This window comes from Panthera onca, chromosome B3 (genome assembly GCF_046562875.1).
Source record: "Panthera onca isolate mPanOnc1 chromosome B3, mPanOnc1 haplotype 2, whole genome shotgun sequence".
Classification (NCBI taxonomy): Eukaryota; Metazoa; Chordata; class Mammalia; order Carnivora; family Felidae; genus Panthera; species Panthera onca.
The window spans coordinates 55247137-55259430 of NC_138344.1; the positions used below are offsets into that span (position 1 = coordinate 55247137).

Sequence of the window (12294 nt, forward strand, 5' to 3'; positions counted from 1 at the left end):
TTCCTTTTTTTCCTTTATCTCCCATGCTCCCTTTCTTTTTTCTTTTTTCCTTTCTACTCATATCTGCACACTCATATCTACTCATATCCACCAACATCCTGTGACCATCTGGGGGCAATCACAGCAAAAGAGGTTGCCGATACCCTGTAAGCATCTTCCAGTGTCTAGTAGGATAGATGCATGGAGAGAAGGGAAAGAGAGGGAGTGTCTAGCACAGTGGATCTCAAAGGGTGATCCCTGGATCAGCCACATCAGCATCACCTGGGAACTTGTCAGAAATACAGTTTCTCAGGCCTCCTCCCAGACCTCTTGAATCAGAAACTTGAAGAGTGAAGCCTCGCAGCCTTCCAGGTAATTTCTGATACACTCTCAAGTCAAGAACCACTGGTCACAGAAGTGAATGAAGGTGAAGGTAGACAGTAAAAATGGTATGAAAGTGAGCTCTTCATCAGAGATATGACCTGTCAATACCACTGTCATAGTAGTTGGTCAATCTTTAAAGGCTATGACTAAATATGATCTGGGGTCTCACTGATGTTCTCAGTATCATTAGACTTAGAAAGAAACATGATAATCAAGATGGTCTGTTTTGACCTGCTTTTGCAAAACACATTCTGATGGTTCCAAACAATGAAATCTGTAAAAACCACTTTTATCTATTAAGAGTAAAGCCTATTTAAGGCTGTCACAGCCATCAGTGTAAACTTAGCATCTCCATAAGTGTAAAATTATTCAGAACACCATTTGCTTGGGCACAAGAATCACTGTTATTTCACAGGAGCCTCTTTTATATGGGGAAGGGGAGGTGGTTAATGATATTGGATGGGTCTGCTTTTGTTCTGACTGCAGTTGACTTGACAGCTGTTTTGACTGAATGGAGTAAAGCTGATCCCCATCTTATGTGACTTTAGGGAATGGCAAATGGTCAACTTAAGGCTTCAAAACCAGCATTTCAGAAAAGCTCCCTCTATATATAATTTCTTAATCTAAATAACACTGGTAATTATACCAGGACAATAAGCCTGAACTGGGACTGTGCTAGGAGCACCAGGATACATGATCACCCTGCCTATACCAATTATAAAATAACCAACTCATTTTATGATTCTCTGAAAACAAAAGATTGCTTGGTGCATCCACGTTGATGACAATGCAACATTTCAACTTTTGATAAAAATAGATTTTATTTTTTTGGTTGATGCCATTGACCCATTATTTTCATGCTACCTTCTGCTGCAGATATAAATGAGTGTGCCCAGAATCCTCTCCTCTGTGCTTTCCGGTGTGTAAACACTTATGGATCATATGAATGCAAATGTCCTGCTGGATATGTTCTTAGAGAAGACAGAAGGATGTGCAAAGGTAAGACATCCACATTAAAGGTCATCTAAGCTGAGGGGGTCTAACTCTTATCTATAAGGAAAATGTCTCTCCAAAGCTTCTATTGGTAGAGGAAGACTTTGAATCAGGAAACCCTCCTGTAGTCCATGGACAATATGGGGGTCGTCATCACCTCCTTTCCTCCCAAACTGTAGCTTCAAGCATCATCAAACTGAATCAAGGGCCACCCTGCAGATCTTTTTGAGCTCACTATGCATTGCATGCCTATGACATGGCAGACACTCTGTAGGATGCAAAGATATAAAGAAAAAAAGACATTTACTCACAATCAAGAAGCTCAGCATGAAGAGGTTGAGACAGAGATATAAATAATTGTATTATGGTGTGATAAGTGAGAACTGAGAACACGAAGGAGTATGATAATATTAATTAAATAATTTTTAAAAGTCCCCATCACTAAGGGATGGCATATTCCAAGAATGGGGATAGCATATGGAATCTACTTTAGCTAAAGATTTCCATGAATAATGCTTACTGAACCCATGTAATTACTGGGGCACTAGAGTAGGCTCTGCAATATGAAGTTGGGTAAATCATGGGGCTCCCTGAAGAACACTGATTTGCTCCTTCAAAGTCTTAAGTGAGAAGATCCTTGTTCCCTTCAGATGGGTTAAATAGGATTTTTTCTTGAAGATGAAGAGATTTCCTAACAAAAAGCTCTACATCACATTCAGGATAAGTCCAAATTTCTCAGCTCAGACCACATAAAGGAGGAAGATAAAGAGAGGGAAATGCAAGAGGACAATAAGGAATGAGGAAGACCCCTCCACACCAGGAAAAAGGAAATGAAGGAGGGAAGAACCAGTAGAGAATATGATTTTTGTGAATGTTTGTCTTTTCCTCAAAGTGTAAAAACCAAAGCTTTAATTATACAACGACTCTTCTAATATTACATCACACTAATTAATATTATATAAAAATATCATATATTATGCTTTCAGTATAGTTATCATACAATGGAAGCTTTGGCTTCTTAAAACATATTGTAATTATAATGACGTTGTTATAGCTGTCATTCTATCTTGAAAGATTTAGAGAAGACCTTTTTGAGTTGAATTCATCAAAAAGAATTAGCCATACTTCCTGCCTTTGAAGAAATTATCCATTAGGGAATAATTTCTTCAAGTTCAAAGGTGGTTAGAAGACTCCTTTCCAATCTTAGGGGGCCAGCACCCACAGTACAAAAGGAAGTAGGTTAACACTGAAGTAGCGTAAATGAAACCTGATTGCTTGAGACCATCTCATGCTTAAAAGGCAAGAAGTTAATGAAGCTTATTTTATAATTTGCGGTTGTACGTTCTTTCCAGATGAGGATGAATGTGAGGAGGGAAAACATGACTGTGCTGAGAAGCAAATGGAGTGCAAGAACCTCATTGGCACATACATCTGCATCTGCGGGCCTGGGTACCAGAGGAGGCCTGACGGAGAGGGCTGCATAGGTAAGGGAGTCACTGCCAAAGGAGCTTTGCAGGAGTCAGAAATGACAAAGGACAGAAGGGACTTGGGGTCTGAGTCCCTGTGGGCAATGTGTTCTTCGTGGACAGACCCATCTTGCCTCTCTTACCTTGTGTCATGATTTTCCTTGGAGATCCCCTTGGCTCTCGATTATCAAGGGATTCCATGAGCACTGCCATTCTCTGAGCTGGCCTTTGCCAACTTTCTCAGCTCATTTTGCTGCCATGATTTGGCACCAGGTGTTTCCTCTAATTCTTTGCTTTTTATTTTATTTATTTTAATTTTTGAGAGAGAGAGAGTGCAAGAGCAGGGGAGAGGCCAAGGGAGAAAGAGAGATCTTAAGCAGGCTCCACACTCAGCTCAGAGCCTGACGCTGGACTCAATCCCATGACCCTGGGATCATGACCTGAGCCGTCAGACCTCTGGAATCATGACCTGAGATGTCAGACGCTCAAATTACTAAGCCACCCAGGTGCCCCTCCTTTACTTTTTATACTTTTTTTTGTTGTTTTAGGGTCATTTGTCTTTACGACATTAGAATGTCTTTCTATTGATCCAACTTTGCTATTAGCACCCTGATGTTGAATTACAGATGCCAGGTCCCTCTGAACCAGGAATATCACTAAACCAGTGGGATCTTCCACCAGAGAATCTGTTCTTGTCTAGAGTGAGGTCCAGGCACTGGTATTTCTGAAAGTTTCCTAGGTGATTGTAATATGGATCCTGCATTGAAAACCACAGCTTCAGATCAGGGATTGGCAAACTATAGCTAGAGGGTCAAATCCAGCCTGCTAGCCTACCTCCTATTTTTGTAAATAAAGTCATATTGCAACATAGCTATAACCATACATTTGTATATTATCCATGGCTGCTTTCATGCCACAAAGGCAAAGCAGAATAGAGTGAATGCAACAGAGACCATATGGCCTGCAAAACCTACAAGATTACTATGTATGATATAGTAATGCTAAGTATTATTATAACTTAGAGAAAAAGTTTCCGACCTCTGCTTTAGACCATCAATATAGGAGAAAACTATGAGAAAATTCCCATGTGTCCTTTTTAATTTTAATAATCAGTGACACCAGAACAATAAATTTTATGTTGTCAGTCAAGAAGCTCAAGAACCTCATTGTCCCCTTACCCTGTAAGGTACAGAATTAAACAATAATTGAGCAGACTTTAAAGATTTTTTTTAGTGTTTATTTCTGAGACAGAGAGAGAGCATGAGTCAGGGAGGGGTGGAGAGAGAGGGAGACACAGAATCAGAAGCAGGCTCCAGGCTCTGAGCTGTCAGCACAGAGCCTGATGCAGGGCTCGAACCCACAGACTGCGAGATAATGACCTGAGCTGAAGTCGGATGCTCAACCGACTGAGCCACCCAGGTGCCCCTGAAGAGCAGACTTTAAAAGCACAGAAAAAGTATTTGGACTATGATCATGCACTAGATCTTCCAGGTTCAGTGGTTCACCTCAGTTGCACATTGGAATCAGAGAACTCAGCTCCCACCCCAGACATTCTGATTTAATTGGTCGGGGGGTGACATGGGCATTGGGATTTTTAGCCTGTTTCAACACTACCCTAAATGTCACCTTTGAACTTTCTGCCTCTCATAATGAGATGCCTGCCTTGGGGGCTCAGAACTATTCTCCATGAGATGCACTTAAGCAAATAACTTTACGATTTTTCTAAAAAATCATCAGATAATTCTAAGAATCTCCGGCTTGTTTTAATGCCTTTTTTTTTTTAACCTGGGAGCCTGGTTTATGATTTATTATTCCTCAATATTGTTGAAGTATTATAATAAACATAACCTATATTGAATTGGAAGATTATGTGTAGACAAGTCTGAGGTCAAAACTGACCCATTAGAGACATTATTCTGAGGAAGTATATTTCTTCAGCATGTTGATCTTAAGTATTTATGTTTTTCCCTTCACTTGAAATCATCCTTTTTAAGAACAGATATGGAAAGTTTTAAATTTTATTAAGTTAAATATGTGTATGTACATAAAATGCTGTTACCTACCTTTAAGCACATCAAAATACCATCAAGTATGGTTTTTAAAGGATGGAAGTAGACACACACATTGTGTATTTGCTCACATGTGCAAACTCCATTTCTAGAAGGTTACGTGAGAAACCAGCTGTAGCACTGGTCACCTCCCAGGAGGGGTGTTTGGTGGCTGAGGAATAAGGGAGGAAGGGGCACTTTTGCTCAATACTCTTTTGTACCTTTTGAATTGAGAGCCGTGTGAGAAGGATATCTATTCACAAATTTCAAAAGAAAGAAGAAAGAAAGAAAGAAAAAGAAAGAAAGAATGAATGAATCCATCCCTGTACAATGTAGTCAGGTGACTGCTTTTGTTTCTGATCTTTCGATCACACCACACAGATGAGAACGAGTGCCAGACCAAGCCGGGGATCTGTGAGAATGGGCGCTGCCTCAACACCCGGGGGAGCTACACTTGCGAGTGCAATGACGGGTTCACGGCCAGCCCTACTCAGGACGAGTGTCTTGGTGAGCACAAACAGGATGATTTCGTAACCCCGAACTCCATGCTGGGATGCTTGTCACCCACATCGCTTATTTGAAATAATAGAAATTGTTAACATTTGAGGCAGGTTCATATTTTGGAAATGACTTAATGACTGTGATTGTCCATGGGGCTTAGCACCACCCTGAAGCTAAATTCTTCTTTCACTAATTGTATCAATGAATCACTTGTTTGGAATGTCTTTCTCCGCTGCCTTTTTAAGCCCTTGGTGCTCAGGGTCCGATTCCATGTGTTTTTCTGCCCCTGTCTCTGCAGCATGACGATCCCTCCGTATTTCTGAGAGCAGATAGAGATACAACCTTGTGCACGCTAATGCCTTCCTGCCCACTTACTGAATTTCTTGTCTTGTTTCCCTCAGATGTCCTTTCTCTCTTACTGCTGTTTCCAGCTTTCCTTTATTGCTTCTTCTCACCCAGGGTAAAGTGTTATATCCTTTTTGAGTTTTATGTTTGACCAAATTCTTAATACATTGTTATGCTCATAAAGCTCCATAAAAACCCTCTGTGCAATGTAACGTCCCTTCCAGACAACCGGGAAGGGTACTGCTTCACGGAAGTGCTCCAGAACATGTGTCAGATCGGCTCGAGCAACAGGAACCCTGTCACCAAGTCTGAGTGCTGCTGTGATGGCGGGAGAGGCTGGGGCCCCCACTGTGAGATCTGCCCTTTCCAGGGTACTGTGGCCTTCAAAAAACTCTGCCCCCATGGCCGAGGATTTATGACCAATGGAGCAGGTACTTCACTTATGGTCCAAAAATACTTGCAGGGAATCTGTTTGTTTGTTTTCTGAAAAACAGTTGAGAATATGGAATCTACAGTATGGGCTTAGGCTGAGTTGCATGGTTTATACATCAACAAAAACCCTTTATTGTATCTTTGTACAATTATCTATTGTAATCTTTTAGACAGTCAAGGCCAGGCTGCTAAAGTGTCCTTGATCCATCTGATTAAGTTGTATGTGCTTGGGTCCCTGCCCCTGCAATACAAGGAGTCCTCAACTTTTAAACAGAGGTTTGTTGTCAGTTACTGGTTACTCGGAATGTAATTTTTTAGATAAACCTTGGAATAAACGATCACTAAATTCCTAGACTAGTCCACCCATATGTATTTGCACTCGTAAAATTGGCCAAAATAGACTGCATGAAAGAAGTATAAACGATGCTGATATACTGGCAATTAAAACACAGTTGCCTCTGGAATAGCGCAAGCTGCTTTCAGTTGGGAAACATGGGGAGGCTGTCCACGTCTCTGAGGTCGCCCCAAAGACAACTTCCAGGCCTGGGCTTGTCACCAGTAACTGCAATTGTTTTCAGTCTCATGAAATAGAATGGAGAGAGACTCTTAGAGCTCCTTGGGAAGGCATTGGAAGTGAGAGGAGAAGAAGGAGAGTAAGCAGGATTTGTGTTGATGGTTGAAAGATGTGGCCAAAGGTGGAATAATAGAACTGGATGTGTGGAGGCACACAGCCAGATAGATTAGGCAGGGTAACCAAAAGCAATTTATGATTCTTCTGAGGATGTGAAAATCAGACGGTGGAGAAGATTCACTTCTTGAAACCAGTCAGGATAGGCACATTGCATTTCAGAGTAAACTTGAAAGAATTCGGAAAAATAACATCTGTTGAAATAAAATGGTTGTTTGGCAATTAAAGGCTAAGAACTTATTTAGTCTTGGCACCCCACCAATCACTAAGGAGACAGGTGGGTCACGATGTGGAAGGACAGTGGGTTTCACGCTCCACAGTACATGTCGACCAAGTCTTTCTCCCTGTGGTGGAGCTGGGATTAAGATCTCTGTTCCTTATCAGGCTGCAAAACCCAGCCCAGCGACCCACCCCAGAGCCTTAGTGCTTCCCTTACCAAGGGATGTTTGGTCCCATTTCCCCAATATTATGCAATGTGATATTTTGGGGGATTAACTGTAAATACAACAAAAAGAAAAGAACCTTCCTCCTTATTCTGGACAGGCAATATTAGAAAAAAAATGGATTTTTTTTTTTTTTTTTTGTCAAAAGAATCTACTGCTATGATCCATTTATGGATCAAGCTTGCTTGATGGCATGAGATAGAGCAAGGAGCTAAATATGTCTGGATGAGATGGTTGTTCTATAGACCCAGAGGGGAAAACTGTAAATTTAGAAAACCAATTCTTTTTAAAAAATATTTTTAATGTTTGTTTATTTTTGAGAGAGAAAGAGAGAGATCACGCACATGTGCAGGAGTAGGGAGGGGCAGACACAGAGGGAGACACAGAATCTGAAGCAGGCTCCAGGCTCCAGCTAACAGCATAGAGCCTGATGCGGGGCTCGAACCCATGAGCTGCAAGATCATGACCTGAGCCAAAGTCAGAGGCTTAACCAACCAAGCCACCCAGGCGCCCCCCAATTCTTTTTAAAGAATTGATTAGTTACTAGCCTGATTAGTTATTATACTCTCATCCAATGCAGTTATTCATTTGCCTTTTGTTATAGTTACCATTACATATGAAATTCATGCTGTCATCTCTTTGGCTTAATTTCTTAGGTCTATAATACAGTAACAGTTTATTAATATTTACAGTGACATCACCTCTACATATTAATGTTGTCCGTTTTATAATGTCTTTCTTATTTTAACTTCTGACTGTTAAATTAACAGATATTGATGAATGCAAGGTTATTCATGATGTTTGTCGAAATGGGGAATGCATCAATGACAGAGGATCATATCATTGCATATGTAAAAATGGCTACACTACAGATATAACTGGAACTTCCTGCATAGGTAAGTGCTGTATTTTTGATGTTCAGATAATTATTCTGAGTGGAAATTACATATTATGGGAAAAAATATAAATCCTCAAACTGAAACACTAAAAAGCCTATGTAATTTCATAGGAAAACATAAGACAATGATCAAAGACAACACAGAGTTTACCTTTTCTTTTCTCAAAGCTAAAATTCTCTGTTAGACCCTGTGGGTACTGACCATCATTTTAGGGTGGATGGTCACACTGTCTCTTTTTGATCATAGATCTGAATGAGTGTAACCAGGCTCCCAAACCCTGCAATTTTATCTGCAAAAATACAGAAGGGAGTTTCCAGTGTTCTTGCCCGAAAGGCTACATTCTGCAGGAGGATGGAAGGAGCTGCAAAGGTAAAGTATAATTTGCCTGCACCCACTCACCTGCCTTCTGGGCACATGGATGTATTCCTTGTGCATTTGAGGAATCCACAGGCAAGCTGAAAAATCCCCCCACTGGCAAGAGGTGCTTCCCTGGAGTTAGTTCCTCCCTGGGACCTCCCTGCCACCCACTCCTATGCTGGCTGGCTGGAGGTTGAGGCCAGGGAGATTGCTGGGGACTGCTGGCAACAGCCATCCTCACTGCCTGCCCCTTGGGCATCCATGGGAGTGGCCCATGAGGGTGTCGGAGACAGCAGAGCCAGCTCTGTAAGGCCCAGGTGGGGCAGATTCCTACTTGATTATTTCCTTTCTGCTTTCTGTTTATCATATTTAGATAGCCAATCTATCCAACAACTAGAGCCCAAGCCTCCAGCATTGTCCATCCTCAGATTAATCGGTGCCTAGAAGATATTGTGCCTACCTAAGTAAACACTTTGTCTAGGTTTTTGTTCTGCCAAATAGGGCCATTCCTGCCCTCCAAGAGCTTATCTAAGCCATAAATATCATAAAGAATTAAGAAACAGCAGAACTTTATGTGGAAATCCCTCCTCAACCAGAAGTTACCCTTTGGAAAATTTTGTTGGTGTAAATTTACTCCAAGAAACATCTTCCTCAACAATACGAACTTCACATATTGAGTGAATAATAGCACAAGTGAATCAGACTTAAGGGTAATTTTAAAAGTGAGGGATTTGGAACAGGAAAGGTAGACCAGATGGTAGAATAAGAGCTAGAGAGTTCTGCCACGAAACCTTGATGGAGCAAAAAGCAAATAAGGGAAGTTAAATGGTGGGGTGGAATGGAAGTGGAGAGCAAAGAGAATTAGGACCCTCAACCCTTTTCTTGTGTCTGCTTAGAATTAAGAGGCTTATAATATAGGATGACATAATGAACAATGCATGAGGTTTCCCTATGCAGCACAAATCCTATATAATCCTGTAATTTGGGGAGAGGAAGTTGAGAGACGTAGTTAAAAATTCTGACTCTCTTAATATAAGAGTTGTTTACAGCTTTGTTCTTCTCAAGCATAGAACTTCTCAATCTGTGGATCACAATGAGCTCTGGGCAAGGTAAGGCTAGAGCTCAGAGCAATAAACTTATTCATGGAAATAGAGAACCAAATTAAAGAGAAAACACCTCTCAGCGTGGATACTATCTGTACCAAGCAGAACAAATTTACAGCATTTTTCTAGCCTGTGGGAGCAGAAAATCCTTAAAAATGTCTAAAAAGAGAAAAAATGGAAATTAAATGTACTGTAGTAACTGTGTTTTTTCACAATGTATAAAAAGCACAAGTAACACTTTCTTTGTGGTTTTAGGAGTGGGAAGAGTAGGGACATGATTTTTACAGATCCTCTTACAACATAAGTCCCTTTCTCCTGTTGTTCTCATGAGGTCTAGATTCTTCCACATACTTGGCACATAGGACTAAAGATCAAACCGTGTGGTGCAGATACATGTACTACTGAAACTGACAGAAAAGAGCCTCAAAGGGGAGCCCAGGGGAGATGTGGGACCAGCACTTCCCCCCATGAGAGCTGGGTAGGATCCAGATAAGAGGAGAGAAGGGGAGCCAAGATGTTCTTGGAGGTGAGAACAGCAAGTGTTGCTGTTCTTAATATGTTGTAGTTAGAAAATAGTGTCAGAAACCACTGAGCTGTCTCCCTCACCTGTGTGCAGGTAAGCTTCAGCAAATGTGTGACAGTGCTCTAGCAAGGCTCGTTGAGTCATAGAAAGGGGAGGCCCCACAGCTATGTAAAGAGCATGGGACTGGCTCCATTTTGAGAGAAGTCGGCACTGGGAGAAATATGGGGGCTTGGGGGTTCTTTTGGTTTAGGTCCCCTCCAGATGTTACTCTAGGCAGGAACTGGCACTTATCTTCAGCTGCAAGCACAGCTCTGTGTGCAGTGACCAAACAAGGTAGGAAGGTAGATTGGTTCCTGAATACACCATGATTTTTTTTTATATTAATATTCAGCTAAAAGCTGGAACATAGTTTGTATCTCTTGATGTCTTTAAACAGCAGTGGCGTTGAGAATGAGCCTAGAAATTCCGGCAATGAGGAAAGAAGCCTGGTCAAAGCGGAGGATTTTATTGAAATATGGAAAATAATGTTGCATAGATACTGTAGGCAGTTTTTAAATGTGCTATTAGCTTATCAGAGTGAGTTTTTCTTACCTTTGCTTCCTTCTTGATTGCTCAATTTTGTTTTACCAAAGGAGAATCTCTAAAAAAAAAAAAAAAAAAAAAAAAGTCAATTTGGTTTGATTTGCTTTGGTTGAACACCTCATTTGAGCAGATTCAAAACAGCAAACAGAAAAGACCTAAGCAAACAATTTAATTTCCAGCCTCAACATTTCTTTCTGTAATTCAACTTGAATAGATCTTTTCAGCACTCTGGAAAATTTTGAGAATCCCTAATCTTTTACTTCATTGTGTAATTTATTTAAAATGTCACAATTTATTTGAAATTCCTTTGTTGATAAATTCCTACATTCCTCTCACGGAAGGGAATTGGGATTTCCTTGGATCCCCCAAAGAGCTACATTTTTTGGTCTAAATGGAGACCACATTTTAGCTTTCAAACCTTTATTTGCTTGATTCCTCCCAGCCATTTACTGCATCTCTATTCTGGCCACAGTCATTGGAGACATACAAGTCAGAACTCAGAACTCCTTCCTAGGCCAGTTGCTAGGTACCTGTGCTCTCAGTTTGACTCCAATACTCATCTTACATATTTTTTAATAGATCTTGATGAGTGTGCAACTAAGCAGCACAACTGCCAGTTCCTGTGTGTTAACACCATCGGCAGCTTCACATGTAAATGTCCTCCTGGATTTACCCAACACCATACCGCCTGCATTGGTAAGTGGAGAGGAAAATCCCTATAGGAAACGTAGCTGTTCCTTTAAGGAATTGTTTTCTAGTTCCTCTGTTGGGATAAGAAGGCAAAAACTAAAAAAAAAAAAAAAAAAAAAAAAGTACAACAGAAAGTGAATCATCACTCTCTCTTCCTTTTAAACAACAGAAAGTGAGTTCAGTCCATTTTAATTCCCACTTTTCCCCAACTGCTTCTTATAGATAACAATGAATGCACTTCTGACATCAACTTGTGTGGGTCTAAGGGTATTTGCCAGAATACTCCTGGGAGCTTCACCTGCGAATGCCAGCGAGGATTCTCTCTTGATCAGAGTGGTGCCAGCTGTGAAGGTGGGTAGGGGCCTCAGCTTGATGCAGCTGGTAATTCCTGGTGGAGATAATCTGTGTGACTGTCAAAATCTTCATTATCACCCTCTGTGAGATAGCAGAACAGAGCACAGGACTATCACCCAACTGAAGATGGGGAATATTTTTCCTGGTTGGCACAGGTATCATATCTTAGAGATCCATCTTTTGTCTCATGCTTGATCATGTCTAAACCTGTGCCTTTCCTCAATATGTGAAGACTTTATCTGCTCAGTTATTAATGTAATCTAATAGGGCATGAACTAGTCAAGAAAAAAAGCTAGGTTCCTGAATTTGATTCATTAATATTCTAGTCATTGGATCCAGAGTCATAAAAGAATTCCCCTAATGTGGATTAAATATATGAAGAATGACTCTTCTGATAATAATATAATTAAAATTTTGAAATTTTTTGTTGGATTTTATTTTTGTACTGACATCTTTTGGTTTCTAACTCTAGCATGAATAAAAAAATACAAATAATTTACACAGCTA

General features: G+C 40.6%; 1 protein-coding gene and 1 long non-coding RNA gene across 5 annotated transcripts in view; one reads left to right on the forward strand and one right to left on the reverse strand.

The window, feature by feature from the left end:
* FBN1 (fibrillin 1) overlaps positions 1-12294 on the forward strand; it is a 234275-nt gene that overhangs the window by 211462 nt on the left and 10519 nt on the right. The window contains exons 55-62 of the mRNA XM_060618611.3: positions 1240-1362; positions 2709-2840; positions 5252-5377; positions 5941-6147; positions 8050-8175; positions 8425-8547; positions 11323-11439; positions 11656-11784. Coding sequence (XP_060474594.1) covers positions 1240-1362; positions 2709-2840; positions 5252-5377; positions 5941-6147; positions 8050-8175; positions 8425-8547; positions 11323-11439; positions 11656-11784 — 1083 coding nt within the window. The remainder of the gene's footprint in view (positions 1-1239; positions 1363-2708; positions 2841-5251; positions 5378-5940; positions 6148-8049; positions 8176-8424; positions 8548-11322; positions 11440-11655; positions 11785-12294) is intronic.
* The window catches only part of LOC132669151 (uncharacterized), a 47164-nt gene continuing 46601 nt past the window's right edge, over positions 11732-12294 (reverse strand). For 3 of the 4 annotated variants that reach the window (XR_013556273.2, XR_009606022.3, XR_009606023.3), the window contains one exon: positions 11750-11868. This is a non-coding gene — a long non-coding RNA (uncharacterized LOC132669151). Of the gene's footprint in view, positions 11869-12294 lie in introns of all 4 variants that reach the window. The other variant, XR_013556274.2, reaches the window with a different exon arrangement.